This window comes from Stegodyphus dumicola, chromosome 3 (assembly GCF_044657685.1).
Source record: "Stegodyphus dumicola isolate Sdum_Otavi_A_Nest chromosome 3, ASM4465768v1".
In the NCBI taxonomy this organism is placed as follows: domain Eukaryota; kingdom Metazoa; phylum Arthropoda; class Arachnida; order Araneae; family Eresidae; genus Stegodyphus; species Stegodyphus dumicola.
The window spans coordinates 198,578,085-198,596,914 of NC_140770.1; the positions used below are offsets into that span (position 1 = coordinate 198,578,085).

An 18,830-nucleotide genomic window follows, 5' to 3' on the forward strand; every position below is an offset into this window, starting at 1 on the left:
TGTAAACTGGAAAATGAAGCAATTTCTGATACTATAGTAGTGCATAATTTTTTTAAAAATAACGTTAAGAGTTACTAATGCAGCGGTTGTCAATCTTTTCTCCGGGAGTCGTTCCATTTTCACCACATGTCGTAATGTTATATCTCCTAAATGGTTTTATTTCAAGTAAAGCAATCAAAATAATATGGAAAACAGAAAACGGAATGAGTAGAAACAACAATTATTATTATTAATAAACGTAATTATAATTAATAAACGTACAGTATGGTCATAAATCATTGAAAGAATTTCAGTGGCGAATAGTGATGAAGTGAAGATGAGCATGCCCATTAATATTAAAAGTCAAATCACACAGCAACTCAAACATTTTTTAACTTGTAAGTTAAAATGTAAAGCAATTCAATTCGTTTAGTGGTCTGTATAATATTACACTAGATATTCAATTTCTCGCTATGTATTCCCAGGATTTGGGGCATTACTCTTTTAATGATTTCAGAAATTCGTTGTATGAATTCAATACTGTTGCTTAAACATGGTCTTTCGCAAATTCCCACTAAAACCTTACAGGTGTTGTGTGACCCGAATTCTTGATCAGATCGATTTACTAATGTAACACTTTCAGATATCTTTATATGGGCATTGTTACATACCATGTTTTTGCGATTAAATTACGTGACACTGAATTATAAATTACAGAAGTTACGTATTAGAACGGTAACATTGGAAATACTGAGAAAAATGCCGTCTAAGTTAAAAAAGCTATTGGAATAATGTAGGTAACATACAACAGGCACTATTTAATGTAATTTGAAATGCTGCATAATATAAATGGATATGTTCTTTAGATCGCTTAATATTCATCAAATTAATATTCACTTAATATTTATTCAAACTCAATAAGTTATGCTTATTTTATATGTTATTTATATAACTTTTGTTTTAAAAATTATGATTGTATTTAATAAATATAAATTAGAAATATTGTTTTCGCTGCACTTACATGAAACTTATATTAAACATTTTAAGCCAAACTCTGTCTCGTGATTTCCTATAATTTGGGTCACGTTGTGGACACTCTTGACCGTCAGCCTTTTGTTATTTTGAGTTTATTAATCTGAGATTGCACAAATTCTCCCAAAAAATTGTCAAAAAACCGTATATTAATATGTATTATTAAATTTCCTATTGGCACAGTTTATTTTGTCATGATACTAAAAGTATAACATAAAAGCCGAAATATTTGCAATACTTCTTATTCATTGACTCTGATATTTAATTTTACTGTAAATACTGTAATGTTTTAAACATAGCTAAAGAATTTTTATTATGTTTAATAGCTGTATATTGCATCATTAAAATCTAGGTATGTTAAAAAAAATAAACCGATCTGAGAAACTAAAATAAAAGAGGGGGGACTTATCTTCCATATGTCATACAGAGAAATAATCACTTATTTTTGCTTGATATCATCATTTTTCTGAACAAACATAACTAACTAATGGTGATTCTTACTGGTGAATTATATATTTTATTTTTGCGGTCTTTTCCACTCTAGATACATAGTCATAAATTATTCTTACTACGTGTGTTTCTTCTTTTATCTCTTTTCTTTCATTCTTTTTTGCCAAATGATTCGCGTTTGTGTGCTACGGTTTTAATTTTGATTCAAGTATCAATTGTTCTTTCTAAATTAAAAATAGTTTTGCAATAATCCTGTATAATTATGCCCTTTCTTACGAAAATATTTCAACATACTTTAAAAGCCAAAATAAATATATATCTACTTCATAATTGTCATAGTTTATTTGCTATTTTAAAGCAATAATCAAGAATTTAATACTTTTCCATTTATTTAATGATAATGCTTGTTACTAAAAGATAAAGTATGATTTAGAGTTTTAATTTGAAAATAAAACAGTAACTCGATATTTTCAAGTCTCTTTGATTCTTATATTTTCCGTATTAGAATTTAACACTCTCTCTTTTTTTATATGAACAAATATTTCCTAATAGATTTTTATTATAATGTTTAGTTTGCATTTCTGTAATCTTTTAACTTTTCGAAGTATATTGAATAATTTATCGCAAAATATCTTATAAAGTGAGATAATTTCATTTGATATGTTGCATTCAAGTACTGTTAAAGACTATATATTTTAGCATGGTATGGGTTTATAGCAATCTTCTTAAATAAATAAGCCAAACGAATAGAAAGAATTTACTGAAAAAATATAATATCTGTTGCAGGCAAGATAAATAGCTATAAGTGACCATAGCAGAAAATCGAAGGAAAGAAAAATTCTTTTCAAACCGTGAGGAATATTACATACTACCAAAACTGCTGGCAGAGCAATGTCTAAAGCAGTATTTAAAAGCATAATTTTCTTCCTCAACCCTTTTACTTTTTCCTATATTATACAGCATACAACATAATCATAATACAAATAATTGCACATAAATAACTTAAAAATAACAGAGAGACTAAGAGCTGCCCAGACGGTATAGTGGTTAGGGAAGCCTGACTGCGATACTGAATGGCCTGGGTTCGAATCCCGGAGAAGGCATGGTTGTAATTGTCCGTCCCTTCATAGGAGGCGATGGTGGACCACCTATTGAGTTCCTCCGTAACAAAGAGACCACTACATCTGGCTTTGTATAGATTAATGGGCTGTGTTACTCTGTAACTGTTCACAATCTACTATTGGAAGAAAAATAAACAGAGACTAAGAATAGAAACAAAAATTCTGTAAAGTGATTTATTAAATTTAGGTTTTAATATTATTATTGTTATTATTTACAAATAGAAAGAAGAAAAGTTTTCAGAAACAAAATCACACATTCTAATTGCACAAAAGTTCGATTTTTATGAATATGATGACTGTACTTTATGTCTGCTGCAATGTTTTTAATATTCAGCATAAAATTGCTGAACTTAATTCTTAAATTACTTCATTAAAAAATTCAGCCTGTTTTTTGTTTTACATAGTACATTACTGACTTGACTAAAGTCTGCTGCCATTATGTAAGAAGAGGGAAAAATAAATAATGCTGGTCCGGTAACAATTTTTCTTTTGGGATATTTTTCTGGGATGATGTTTATATTTCGAAACTTAGCGTACCAATGTGTTTTTAAATAATATTTTTTGTGACATAACTCTTTTTCAATAATTTGTTAATAATTTTTTGTAATCAATAGGATCTTGATTATACTAATCATAATGGTAATCAGTTCGAGCGCATGTTTGGCTATCGAACCCTTGATTTTACATTCTTTAAAATTCCCTCAATTCCCACGTATCAACCACCGAACTCCTTGTTTTAAGGAATAGTTACGAGCAGAAGTTCATGCGTGTAAAACAGGTAGATCTACAGTATAAAATAGAATTAACAAGAGTCTCGATTCAACTAATTTATTTTTTCATGCTCAGCCTTTTGTTTATATGGTTGCTCAAAGCAAAGGGTAAGTACTTCGGCAACTTTCCAGGAATTTCGTTCTTAGGTTTCAAACATACATTTCCTAAAGGCTTCCAGGATATTGCCAAGTTCATGAGAAATGGATAATTGTTGCCAAGTTGGAGGTACAAATTATCGCCAGTTTTTTCTGTATCTCCGATTTTAGTTGAGTGATCCTTACAATTTCTAATCATCGCAAACTCTATACAAAGTGATACTTAAAATAGATGCGTACAAGTACAAAAAGTGGACGCAGTTTTTTGATCTAATAAAATCACAATAAATAATCATAAAGTTATATACGAAATGCGTAAATAAATAAATAAAGCAGAAACTAACTTTACAAAACTTTATAAAACTTAAATTATACATCTGCAAAAATTGCCAACAATGTTGATCATTTCTGGGAGGGAAAAGGTGTTTTAAGGGTCATTTTTAAATTTAATAAAAATTTCTATTCAAAATATCATTTTTTAAAGCATGATTCTTTGGGATATCTTTCTTAAAATTCAACATAAAATTAATTTATCTGCTATTTCTTTTTATATAATACATTTCCATTTTTAACTTTTTTTCATATAATAATTTGCGCTACTAAAAATGCAATGGCATTTTAATATTGAAGAGAAAAGTGTAATCTCAATTCATAAGCCTTTGAAGAAATATGTAAGGATTCTATGATTTTTATCAAGAGATTTGTGTTGATAAAATGTGTTCTTTTGAACTTATTCATCTTTCTGAATATACATTATGAACAGTATGAATGTGATAAAAATTATATGCAAATAAGAAACAAGATTATTTCGAAGCAAAGAGGTTAAGCAAGCTTTTATGAAGAAACGAGATATGTGAAATGAAGATTGGACAAACAAAATATCACATTGTGTATGATAAAGTATTTATATTTGATTAGATAAAAGTTAAGTGTATCAATTTAATAACTTCAGATGCTGTAAAACAAATTTTTTGTCACCGTCAAAAGCTTCCATATCTAATACATTTCTTTTTACAATGATGGGTTTGAGTTTACGTCTTTTAAATTAATTTTAATTTAATGTATTAATATAATTTAGGTATATATAATTGTTTTATTGTGTAAAATGTGAAAATATGTAATATAATCCATGTTGCAAATCGATTGGCCTCTTTTTGTAAATCGAAAATCTCACACAAAATTTGCTTCAAATCGGCCTTCTTTTTTTTTTTTCTTTCTATCTCTTTCTGGCGGCAGTCACCCGACTTCAAGTTTTCCAGAAAGGCTTCTTCTTCCTATTCTTTGAAACTGGAACCTCCGAAGGTAAGGAGGGCTTCTTCTTCTTTCAAGCTCCTTCCACCTTTTCCTGCTTTTGCATGTCAGCTCCAGTTCTTTGCTTTCTCTTATATATTTTCGCGCTTTTGCATGGTTTAAGTTTTTACTTTTGAAGAGGTATATTCATGTTGCGAGTCCAAATTGTTATTCAAGATTCTGATAATTCAGTTATAAACAGGAAAATAAAATCTGAACTGGAAGAAATATTCATGATTTGTTCTGTATTCTACTTCCCATTCTTTTCATGAAGTGGTGCATTAATGAATCAATGGCACATGTATGATGGTATAAACGGAGTGGTACCCAACTTAATCATTTGTGAAGCTATATAATGCGTTAAAAATGAAAGCAACAAACACAATACTCCGCTCCTTTGGAAACTGCGGAAAAATAGATCGAAACTTAAGCCTATTTAAATATCACCTCATTTTATTAAAAATTAAAGCTTCAATGGGCTTTTGTTGAACAGAATTAATGAAATAGCCTATTCTTCCTAAACTCAAATGAACCAGGTACAGGTGACAAAACGCTATAAATAATCTTATTGAATTTATATCAATGGTTACACTCATTCTATAAAAATGATAACCTCTTTGAAACATGTTTGCTACAGTTTACATTTAATCCAGATTCATTTGTTTACGATAGCTTGCAAATATTTTTGAAAGACTTTTGTTTTAGGATCATATGATTAATTAGGTTAGAGCAAAAATGACATGTCAACAAATATGATGATGACAGATGAAGAATGCTTGCAAATTAATTTATATTAAATGCACCGAGTTCTAAGAGAAAGATCTTTATATATGAAAAATATATTTGATTTCTGTTGGATGACATTTATGATGATCAATGACAGTGACAGTTGCAGATTGTTGGTAAGACTGCGAACATTCCAGTGAGGAAAAGACAATTATAAAGGATCATTATAAATTGAAATTTGTGACATTAACGAGCTCACACTTTATTCATCCAGCCCTGATGTTGCGTATGAGTTTCCTTTTGTGAGTTTTGCCTATGAAGCAAGGATTTCATTTATTAAAATGTGTAATATTATTAATTCCTCAAATAAATTAACTGTGGATGAAAAAGAAAAGAGACCTAAAGAGAACCGCTGAGCAAGAGAATTTGTCTGCAAAAATGTCGAACTGAAACTGATCATCTTAATTTAGTCCCAACTCGGAAAGGTATAAATGTTCTTAAATGGTCTTTAATGGCTATCAAAAGGCATCCATTCAGTCGTTTAGTTGTTCTAGAAGGTTATGTTACAGCCGATTGATTGATCTTCAAAAAGTAGGTCAAGAAATAAAAATTCAAATTAGTATGTCGAGCCGTTATCAGAAATCTTGCACAGCGTATGAGACCTCGATGTCCATTTTCCTTTCCACTGAAAGATGTTTTGGCCAAGAAATAAAAAGAATATATCTTGTATGGTCTATCAACGGCCGACCGATAAAGTCGATGAACAGTGGTAGTTTGGCCTGGGTTCGATTCCAGGCGACAGGCTGGTTGCAGAGCGTTTTCATGGTTTTTCCCATGTGTAACGTGGATAAAAGCCGATTTCTCTTAGAAAGCCTTCTACAAAAGCATCTTCTCCTTAAACAGATAGCTCTCGAATGCTTTGCTGTAATAAATTTAAACCAAGCCAATTTATTCCACGACGAATGGCTTTTGTTGTAAATGATTGCGCATGTTTTCATTAATAACACTAATCGTTACCATTTGTGTTTCCATTATTTTAATCTATTAATCTCCTAAAAATTCGATTTGTGCCATTAACTTTAAGCTGTCTTAACTATTTGGAAAATTAAAATCACTGCATATCAATGAAATTATTAAAAATCTCTGATAAAACAACAGTCTAAAAAATAGTTCCTCATATTATTCCTCTTTTGCACATTCATTATTCAAGGATACGGTTATCATCACTGAGGTTCTGTTAACTGCTTCAAGATATTTTTTTTAATTAACAGCGTCGTCGTCAAAAGTATTCGTTTCATAACAAAAACTAAAGATTTCAGTGCTTTATAGAGCATTTACCAAAACTTTGTCAAATATGTAAAATGGATCATTAGCGGTCTGGAATGATATGGAAATAAAGTTGGAAAAAACAGTGAAAAGAAAATCATTTGTACAAAATATATCATATACTAACGCTTGTTTCCTTTTTTTTTAAATAGTAACTTCAAACTCATGTAGATAATGTAGCAAAAAAGTCGAAAGAACTGCTCCATGTTAAATCCTTTTGAATTTCAAAACATATCTTGATTGATACTTAAGCAAGAAACCAAATATACGGTCTATTTTCAAATGTAAAGGTAAGAATAGTGCTGCAAAAGCCTCCTGCAGTAATTAAACTCATTTTTCATTTAATAATAAAGGTTAGAAAGCCCCCAATATTTCTCAATTTGTAATATCTAACCAAAGTCCCAAAGGTGTTCGTCTTTTGTGTTTGTTGCTTTGACATTAGGTATATGTTCCTTTTAAGCAGCTTGCCATTTAGTAAGATTTTACTCTGCTTCAGTAAATGGCTAGCATGTTATAATTCTATAATGCTTGAAACTTAGTGCTAGCTTTTATAGTTTCGTAATAACATGCATTTATTTTATATGCTAGATGTTAGATGTTAATTTTAATAACATTAATTTCTGATACCTGTTTTATAGTAATTATATATATATATATAATCATATTTCTTTAGTAATATTTATTGATTTCATGATATATCTAAATTTTATGAAATACTGATGTTATATTCATAATGCTATTTTGTAGGCTTTAAAATATCGTGGAATATTAGAGTGAGAGGAATTATGTTTTCAGTGTCTTTTGTGAGCAATTTTATTGTTTTAATCATAAATATATCATTGCAAGTTGGTAGTTACCTCATTAAATTTAGGCTTATTGTAAGGATGTTAAGGTATTTGCTGAATTATTACTGAAATTACTGAAAAAACTTTCATTTTTTAAGGAAAGGTTTGCTGTAAAGAAAACATTAAACTTTTCCTTGTAGGACAGTCGCTAATTTTAAAGAAATATTTTTGAAAAATTATGAAATAAATATGATAATAAAATGACCTATATATGATAATAAAATGTAACGTCGAAAGTAATTTTCCCTTAAATTTTGGATTATTTAATAGCTTTCTATGCGAATGTCGGAAATGTGATATAAATGTTAATTTAATTGTTGGTAATACATAGGACAATTTTTAACTGTTATTTGTAAGCCTTGATGCAGAATTTGGAGTAAATAGAAAAGTCGTAATCATTTAGAATGGAACCGATGCCAAGCTATTAATTTAACTTTAGATTTAGACACACGGCAGTGTGTCAGCCAAGTTTGGAACAGACGAAAAAGAAAACAGCGAGACACCGGCCATGTGTATCTTACAGGAACCATTTTAAGCTACCTTCCGCATTACTCAAAAACTATTCAAGCTACAAACTTGAAATTTTGTATGTCTAATAGAGGTTCCTCGAGCATCTAGAATTCCAAATTTCAATAATATACCTCTTATAATTATGGAATTATTAAGGTCTGAAAAGCATCATTTTTATCATTCAATGATTGACGGATTAAAAACCTAGACCACTTCTAAATGACTTAGATACTTGAAATTTGTCATCAAGGTGGATCATTAGGCATATACAAAGGGAAAACATATAAAACTTAAAAAAATTAAATTATTATCGAAATTAAACCAAATAATATATTAGTATTATTTGCTTTAATTGCATTTGACAACATCACCAATAGATGGCGCCACTCAGATGTTATTCAACTTTGTCGAGAATGAAGAATAAAAACCTGTTTATAATAGATGAAATGATAGCGCAGAGGTAGAGTTCAGAACTGGCTCTTTTCAACTTTTAGTAGTGGTTCCGGGCCTAACTACAGCGATATCGCGAAAAGAATGTAAACAGCTTTCAAGTGATAAAAACGTTGCTGGTAACGAAAACAGATGCCAGATGCAAATAAAACAAGAGAACAGAAAATAAAAACAAGGAAACGTGAATCTATAATTTAAAACAAGACCTTGGACATTTGTCTTGTGTTTACATTTAAAAATAGTTTAATAATTAAACTTATCGTTTACATTTTTACGTTCCTAAGTCTAATAGCTCAAAAAACCAGTACTGCGTAAAAGCAAGGGAAAAAGTGAAGGTCACATATTTGTTTAGACGCTTTTACATTTAAGTGTCTAAATAACAAAATAACTTTATAATTTAGCTTTTCAAAAAGTAATGATATGATTACAACAACATAAATGTGAAAAAGAGGCCAAGTTCAGGAGAAACGATGTTTGGTGTAGTCGGTGTCACCAACAAAAGAGTTGAGATCTAACGCATGGCAAGTTTTGTAGCAATTTCTCTAATCGTAGCTGTAGGAATGTAGAACGTTCCTCAATTCATTTAAAAACAGTTTGTTACTTTCTTTGATATCGGACGTTTAACTTGGCAAGTTAATTTCTAATTGGAGAAGGCAAATTTTTTAACGTAATTTATTGATAATTAAAACTTACCAAGTTAGAAATCCAGCATCAAAGAAAGCAATAACTTATTTTTTAAATGAATTGAAGAACGTCCTACATTCCTACAGCTATGATTAAAGGAACTGCTATGGAACTTGCCATGCGTTAGGTGTCAACTCTTTTGTCGGTGACACCCATTACATCGAACGTCGTTTCTCTCGAACTTTTGTTGTTATTATGATGTATAATTTAATCAAACATATCTACTAAATCTGTAGTATGGTAGTCAGCTTGAGATAGAAAACTTTGTTGCCACACGTAACTATTTTACTGTCATTCCTAACATATGGTCGTTATCAAAATACGCAATATTTTAAAATGAGTTAAACATTGTTTAACTCATTCCATGTATATGAGTGATATTGATGTTAAACCATTTCACCAACTTCAGATATTTTGCTTGTCACCGCAAATCAATTTTCAAGTTCCCATATGTTCCATTATGTAATCACAATAAAGTACAAAAGGAGTTTAGACACTTTTAGAACGATTTCGAGAAAGAATTAAGCAGTGCGTCAAGCAAATAATTTGGAATAAACATTTCTGGCAATAGCTTATTATTTCAAATGAGAAATATCTGATACTTTTAAATTTACTCTTCTTTCAAAATATCGCATTTAAACAAGCTGTGGAATGAAGGATATGATTTTGTCGTTTCGAAAGTTGATATTCCTATTCCATAACTCAAAAATGTTGTGGAATGCAGCATATTAATAAAATGTCTAATTGTAAAATAAGCAACATTAATAACCGGAAAGTAAAAAACCGTCAGTCATTAATTCTACATGAAAAGAAGACCCTAAAGAGGTACACACAGTTTTTAATGTTTTTGAAGTTAAATATTTGGTAACAAGATAAAGTTCACCGGCACAAAAATTAGTTTCAATGTTTTTAAATGCATTTGTAGCAATAACAAATAAAACAAAATCATAGGTTTCATATTTTTAACGCTCACCCAAAAGGGCTTGTTAAATTTTTTTTTTACGCTTTCGTTGAACTCGCACTGCCATTACACCCATTCTTACTAAACCTCTTTCTTTCTTTTTTAGCTTGTAGAGACATTAGGTATTTTTTTGGAAGCAGGCAAGATGAAAAATGAGCAAACGCCTTCGCCGGGAATCGAACCACGGACCTCTGGAATACCGGCCCAGCGTGCAGAACCACTATACGACGAAGGCATGATAGAAAAACGGGAGAAATACCTTATATACTTCCTTTTTTAAAGGGAGACTGGGGTTTTTAAAGGGGCCCAGTCGCCAAATCCTAAGTGTGGAGAATCCTCATCCAACACTCTTTTCGTTCGGGGGCCACTGTAGAGACATAAAGTATTTGTTTGGAAGCAGGCAAGATGAAAATTTAGCAAACGCCTTCGCCATTAATCGAACCACGGACCTCTGGAATACCGACCCAGTGTGCAAACCACTTCACCACGAAGGCACGCCAAGAAGGTGGGAGAAATAACCTTCTAAGCTTTACTGTTAAGCATCATTGGCTTCGCACTTACGCCATATGCATTTCAACAGCAAAATTACAAAACTTTTAGAAGCAGCGTAGGAGTATACGTTTAAAATTCCCGGTGCAGAATTAAATGTTGTCATATACTTTTCCGGTTTTTTTTTTTCCTTTCAGTCTTTTCGCACTTAATCATATCAGTGTTCAGTTTTCGTACTAATATTGCTTTACAAATCTTTTCTTTTGTCTTTTCATTATTAACGTTTCGGGTAATTTACTTTAAATATCCATTCTTGGCGCTTACTCCACATAAAATTCGATTCAACAGCAAAATCACAAAATATTTAAAAACAGCATATCCTTAGAATTTCCGATAGATAGTCTCTTGCACTGGAGATAATTCTTTTTTCGTACAGTGATGCCACTGCTGCCTTTGAAATAGTAGAGTTTGATAATGAAAAATTCTTTTAAAGTTTTCAAAATATTAAACGGATAATAAAACAAATTTGAAGTTTAAAATTCGGACTTCTAGGTGCACATATTCGGATGCAGAAATACGTTATTTGAAATTTTATGGCTCTAGGTACCGTCGTTTTTTCACAATGGAAGAAACATGCATATATTCATGCAAATTCTTTATTATTTAAGTGCTTTAATATAATACAGGACGATAGTATGTGGTGACAACAATCTGGGAAGTGATACGCGGTTTATAGTGATTCAATGCAAAATGCCGTTTGGGCTAGAAATAAACCAAGATTTGTATCTTAAAATAAATAAAAAAAATAATGTTCACCAGCTTTTGCCATGTGTTTCAGTGAAAAACAATTTGCAGAACCCTGTGTGAAACCTATTTAACTGGAGATAAATAGAAATACATTGTTTCCTTTGATGAAGTAAGGCTATACCTAAATGATTGCAACGAAAAAGTTTCTTTATTATCGAAAAACGAAGAGAAAAATATGTACACTGCGAAAAAAAAAAAAAAAAAAAAAAGGACAGTTTTATATCTCCCGTTCTACTGGGCCAACTGAGAAAACTCAAATTGCGTTTTTCATGTCTCGAAAGCACGACTTACGACATATATTAGATTTATATATAGCATTGTTCTAACATAGGTATTTTGACACAAAATCGGACTTTTCTGAATTAACATACCAATTTTTTTCCATATTTCGATTCTACGACTCAAATAATGTCTAGATATTCAATTTTGTAAAATCTGGTGCGAAATTTACGGAGAAATTCAAATTGTTATCTTGGCGCAATTTTTTCAGTTTGCGCCATGAATGTTGATTTCAGTTTGCGTCACTTGGCGAACTTTTTAATATATGGTAACCAATTTTCCTATCCCTTCTATTACGCCGAAGCGGAAACCTAGTTCCTATCTTTTTACATTGTGCATTGAGCGGAAAAAAAGTTACATCGTTCCTACTTTCAAATAATTTTAGCAAAGTGTCTACATCACTTTTGACGTTCTATCGCTTTCAACAAATCTGCCAAATTTCAAAATGCGCTAATATATAAATTCGCGTATTATATCTTTGGAAATTTTGAATAAAAAACTAATTTTTTGCGATATAAATTTTAAAAATAAGTCATAAGAAATGGGTGAATTTTATTTGAAATGAACCTGAATTTCGAAATATGAAACAAAAAATCAAACAATTTTAATAAAAAAGAGAGATTAATAAATATATATACCAAACTCAATTAACATAGAGGAGCTAATTTTTTAAAAACTACTCGTGCGATTTTTACAAAACTTGGTAGTTTGGCGTAATATGAGTCGTAGAATCGAAATATGGAAAAAATTGATACGTTATTTCAGAAGTTTGCAAGAGGTTATTTCAGAAAAAGTCCGATTTTGTGTCAAAATACCTATATTGAAACAATGCTATATATAAATATAATACATATCCTAAGTCGCCCTTTCGAGACATGAAAAACGCTAGTTGAATTTCATCAATCGGGCTAGTAGAACGGGAGATATTGGAACTGTCACCATTTTTTTTTCGCAGTGTACAAATCTGGTTCCGTTAACACAAGGAAAGGTTCAGTAAGAGGTTTATGATTAGCAGTATTATCTTACAATGGGATATTAAAAATAAGATGAGTAGGAAAAAGTATTAAAATCTATTTAACATACTATCAAGAAGAAGTTTTACGACCGGTTTTTGCGGAACAAATTCCACCTCAAAGCGAGAAATTTCATAAATATAAAGCAATAAGTCATACTTCAAACGTACCACTGCATCCCTTTAAAAATGTAAACTGATACAACCTATTGCATATATATTATCAACGTATTCTTGCACAATCCTCTGCCATTTTACCTATTGTTTCATTTTAACTATTGTGCCTTTTGTCTCTTGTAACAAGCTTTTTCTGGGCGCAAACCTCACGATTGCTCAAAAATATAGGAATAGTCATGGAAAATAAAGGAAGAAATATAAATAATTATCCCTGCAAATTTTACGAAAATCCCTTCTATCGTGGAAATCACGATGCAAACGTATAGTCCAGAAAAAGGCTATCAGGACGAACATTTAAAAGTACGCTTTACATTTTAAACATTATTTAAACGGCCTCGAAATCTTTCTAAAATTGTGTAAACGCCTTCTGTATTCAATAATTTGTAAATAAAGTATCGTTTAATGTTGATCAAAAGACGCGCAAGATGTGGAAAAGTCCCTATACAGCGAATGGTATTTTAGATTATCTTAACGAAATGGTGGAAAACTCTTTTTGTACATGAACAGTCCATTCTTCAGTGACAGGGTATGTTGGAATATTTTATATGCACTTTATGAAATGGCCAGATGTATTACAGCTGATCATGCTGAAGAATATTTAAGACATTATTACATGGTCAGCTGAAGTCATGAAGCCATGACTATTACATGCGCAACAAAAAGGCAAAAATAGGGGACTTGACCCTTTTAGTTCATTGAACTTGCTCAAAAACACAAGGCCTTGTAAATGATTTTGCATTATGCTACTGGTCAACGTTTTCTGTAAACTCAAAAAGGGGAAAGTTCTAAGATTAAGGATTATTAATGTAACTGTGCCATTTATCATTTAAGGACACACATTCCCGCTGTCAAAGCTTAGTTTTAGATGGATAATTTACTTGTTTACATAATTTAAATGCAATCTTGTTGTAAACTAGTTTGGTTATTGATAAAACTGTTTTCTCATGAAATAATTTAAATTATTTTATTTATTTATTTATTTATTTATTTTCTTCAGAGTTTTCAATTTACAAGATTTCTTTTCATTTGCCTCTATAAACAAATAAGATTTAGTTTTTGGGAAGATCTTTACTTTTCACTAGTTCTAATATGTACAGGTCTTAAAAAAGTGTGTTCTTTTATCTAAGATTAAATGTAATTTTTTGTAACAAAATTACTAAAAGACCAAAAGAAAAGAATTAGTGTTTTAAATCATATCAAAATGTTATTCCTTCATATTATTTATTATATTTACAGTAAAGTACTTCAGAATGTGTACTACAGATTATGTTGTAACGAAAGGATATGACAGAGTATGAATAATCTATAGAACAGTATTCTGGTATAAAGCACATTAAAATTGGAGAGAAAATAATCATGCTTCATTTCACATCAAAATGCTGTCCCTACAGACTATTTATACTCTGCATTATATTTTCAGTACTACGCACTACAGAATACTTTGTAATGAAATGTGTCACCTGCCAGATTATCTATTAAAGTTTGCATTCAAACTTATTTGATTCATTATTTAAATTTTAATCAGTGGTCTACGTCTAATTATTTAAGAAACTGAGTTGAAATAAATTTTTTCAGAATGACAAACCAAAAGCGAATTGTTTCTAAATCATTAAAAGAAATTATCTGAATTACTTTCGTGTTAAGAAGAAATTCGCAATATCAGATAAAATTTTCTGTTGTCAGAACATAATCTTTGTGTGTGCAATACAAAGTTATTAAAACTTCTCCTGCATCTGCATCTGAAAAATCAATTACCGTAATGCAAAGCAAAGGGTGAGTCCATTATTAACGACAAAGTAAAAAATACATATCCAGAAGAGTGAAATATTTCAGAAACATTTGATTTCTAAATGAAGCATCGCCAAGCAAACGTTGCATGAAAAGAAAAAAAAGAGCTTTTGGCTGTCTTTCTGAGTGTAAAATTTTAAATTTGAAGGGTTTTTAAGGAGGTGATAGTCGTAAATTCCATTCCTCAATTTTGAGAAAATTAAGAACCCGTTATCTGTTCTCCAGCATTAAGAGAAAATGTCTTAGATCCCTATGATCAAATTTACAGACATGCGTTAGCCGTCAGTTCATTCTTACGAACGACAACGCTTGTCCACGTAGAACTAATCTGGGAGATTATCTCTTGCAACATAGTGGACTAGATGGATGTCTAGATGCACATCCAGATTTCTAGACCTAAACCCATAGACAGTGTCTGGGACGCCTTTTCTCACCTACAGCCCTCCAGGACATGAAACCAGCGTTATTGCAGGAGTTGACCGATTCCCATAGGCACATATAAACTGCCTCATTTCCAGTAAAAAGTCACGTTGCGGGAGTCGTATAATTGCTAATAGGAAATAATCAGGCTATTATTATTCTTTTTGTTCGAGCTTGCAACATTTGTTTTAGACTTTCCTGCGACGATGAACCTTACGCAGATCATGCATGACTACTTTTGAATAGTATATTATTTGTACTACATCAACCCACGTCTATATTAAATTTCATGAAACGTGTCCATCAATTAAGTTAATGAAACCCGTTCATCTATTCTAGAATAAATGTGAAATTTCTCTTAATTTTAATCACTAGTATATATGAAAATACAGAAAAAGTATTGTAAGGATTATGTTAATTTTATTAACAGTTAAATTTTAAGTTAAAGTTCCTTTCCTGTCAAATTCTTAACTTCAACTTACTACTTCCGGCCAGAACGTAGTTTTGAAATTTACTGAATATTTAATGAGAAGGAGCGGTATTTAAACCATGAAGTTACTTACTGAGACAGACAGAGAAACAGAGTTTCTGAACTACGCGCGTCTGCCTTTTTGGCCGCTCTCTCTCTCAAAGCTGTTATACGCTCGGCCGTACTCAGGCCCTTGCTAAGCTTCGTAGTAAAATAAGTTAAGGGGATAACTCTCATTGAACCTTGATAGCTTTGGCTATACTTAGTTAGTTAATCTTAGTTTTAGTTTAATCCTTAGTCTTTTAAGTTCAAGTCCAAAGTGCGGACTTTATTTGTTCACTCCCAGGCGGAGTTTTGTTAAATCTTATAGAAATAATAAAGGATTATTTACCCTTCTCTCTTGTTGTTTCCTGTCTTCGAACTCTAGCGATTATTCGCATATCAGTTCCTAGGTTCCTCACTTCCAACATTAACTTAGAATTTCAAGTGAGGGACCTTACAGTATGTTTTTATAATCTGAAATATGTTATGTCTTATACTAAGTAGCTATACATAATTCTTGAAATAGAATATTTAGCAACATAAAATGACTAAAATATTAACTTAATTTGTATCGAATTTGAACTAACAGACAAAATAACGAGATCAGAATTAAACCTAATATTACTTTTGAATATTGTTTAAATATTATTTTCAAAATTACTAAAAGTATATCAGACATTTCACAACTTTACACATTTTTTAATTCAAATTAGTACCACATTGCTGGATGGCTTATAAAACAATAAAAAGGAATTTTTATCTTAATCTTTAAATTTTACCCTCAATATATTAATTTATCGTTATTCCGTGAATGAATAGAGGTATTGCCCTAAGTTTATCGATAACTTAATTATACGTGTTTCATTTAATTTGCTAATAAAGTATGCTTTTTCAAAGGAAACGTTATGCACTAAAAACACACATTTTGTGAAGAAAGCCACCGAATGAAATGTTAATTTTAATAAACAATAAATATATAAATTACATAACAAAAATGTTATATTGAACTAATATTAAACTCAACATGCAGTTTGTTTATAAAAACTTACGTTCATAACTATAATTAGTCAAATATTATATTAAAATGTATAAATTTTATTATACAATTTTTTTCTACTCCAGAAGGAGAATCCCAATTTTTTCAGTTCCCTTATATTTTTATCTTTCGTTGCCCTTGTATGTAATGTAGTCGATGCTTAAAAAGATGTTAATGCTGCAGGAGCTATAGTTTCAGCAAAATTCCTAAATCCACGATGTTGTTTAATATCAAAGTTATTATAAAACAAGATTTTCATATACTGAAAAGATACTGAATCTTCGTGCAGTGACTTATATGTTTTTAATTAATTATCATTTAATTAGTCGAACTTTCTCGATTATTTGTTGATAGCATTATCTCAAATTATATTTGTGAAGCTCTTTTATTTTTCTGAGTATCTGGTGCATTAAACATTAACTCTAGTTAGTAACGAGATTGACTGCAGTTTTTACTGCAGGTTTTGGATCGAATAGCCAGCCTTTAAATATAATGAATAGCTGCTAATATTTTAGTAAGTTATGTCGCTGACATTATCTTTGCTTATTTTAATTTCACTGTAATAATGTTTTCGTGCTCTTAATACAGAACGTCTCGATTAATCTCCAAACATTGAATGAAATTTTAGAAATTTGGAACATCACTGCAACAATCACCGACAACGTAAAAGTGCTAATGGACTGTAGCCACACATGCTTATTTGAAATGACTGCAAAAATTAAACCTGAAAAACATGTGTCAATAAACACGAATTTTCTTTTATTTTCTATCAACGGAATATACTTGTTTAATATATGTATATAGATAGATAGATATCTTATTTAATATCTTTATATATTCATTTACAATTTGCCCAACAGCAACTGAAACTGAAGTCCGGCAAGCGTGTACCCCAGTCCACTCCGAGCTCACCATCGAAGGGAGGACGTGAACCTCGCTGTACCTGCGCAATGACCATCGAACAAATGCAAAGGGCACGAAACGGCCGGGCACGGTACGCAGCATCAGTGGCCACAGGTTCGCTCCCCACATCGGCCAGTACTTTACCCCGCAGCCAGAGCCGGCCGGGAGATGATCGCTCACTGACGTACGGCAAGCTGTCAGCTCACCCTTCCAGCCAATCCGTGTATGACAACGTGTCGACGTCGCTCAGAAAATCCACCCCTATTCCCAACGCAGTAAAGCAAACTAGAAGTGATGTCAACTTAACAACTATAGGTACATCTACTTTGAAGTTTATAAGCTACTTAATGTTTTAACCTTAAAATATGTTAATTGTATTTCGAAGCGTGCCTATTATCAAAAATAGTATTCTAGGACAAGTATTGCTATGTAGAAGAATATTTTGTCATATTTTTATTGTTTGAGAGCAAACTTACGTACATTGGTTAACGATAGTTTTCCTAGGCGTCTTCCTGTTTTAGACTGCCCACATTTGAAATGTATGATTATTTCTCAGTTCTCGATGGCATTAAAATTTAGAAGCTTTGAAGGAAGTTCACGATAAAACTATTTGGAATAAATTAATTCCAGTACTGATGGCCAATTTTGAAATTATGATATTTCAGTGCACAAAATCATTTCAAATATTGTTGACGCAAGAAAAGTGTTATAATTTTATACGTTGACTCAAAGTAAAATAAAAACTGCGTGAGTATAATCTCGTAATGAAGATACTGTAATGAAATGGGTCTTTTAATCCCTGAAGAAAAAAGAAATCTCTTAAAAGAAAGAAAATCCGTATGTGATTGATACGGCTGAACCTACGTAATTGAGAACGAAGAGAATTAGAAAAAGAAACGCCTGAAATTGCATTTTAAGGAAACCTTAGTCCCATTTCCAGGTAATCATAAAATTGAAAAGAACATATAAAAATCAATTATGTTCTTTTGCAGAACTTTCTTCTGTAAAAGGAAGAAGTCACTGGGCCAAGTTTTGCTTCCGTAACCATCGCTATTCAACCTAAAGTTTTCTGATTCACACCCATCAACAGTATTAATCCTTCTAAGATCGCCAAAACAATCCCCTATAATAAATGACTCGTGTAAATGTATTCTTTATTGTCTATATA

General features: G+C 31.1%; 1 protein-coding gene across 7 annotated transcripts in view; it reads left to right on the forward strand.

Annotated features, from left to right (window-relative positions):
• LOC118195621 (protein still life, isoform SIF type 1-like) overlaps positions 1–18,830 on the forward strand; it is a 749,226-nt gene that overhangs the window by 451,091 nt on the left and 279,305 nt on the right. For 5 of the 7 annotated variants that reach the window (XM_085813741.1, XM_085813746.1, XM_085813743.1 and 2 more), the window contains exons 5-6: positions 4,685–4,750; positions 17,620–17,977. In XM_085813741.1, the coding sequence (XP_085669867.1) occupies positions 4,685–4,750; positions 17,620–17,977 (424 nt within the window). The remainder of the gene's footprint in view (positions 1–4,684; positions 4,751–17,619; positions 17,978–18,830) is intronic. The other 2 variants (XM_085813745.1, XM_085813747.1) reach the window with 1 other exon arrangement.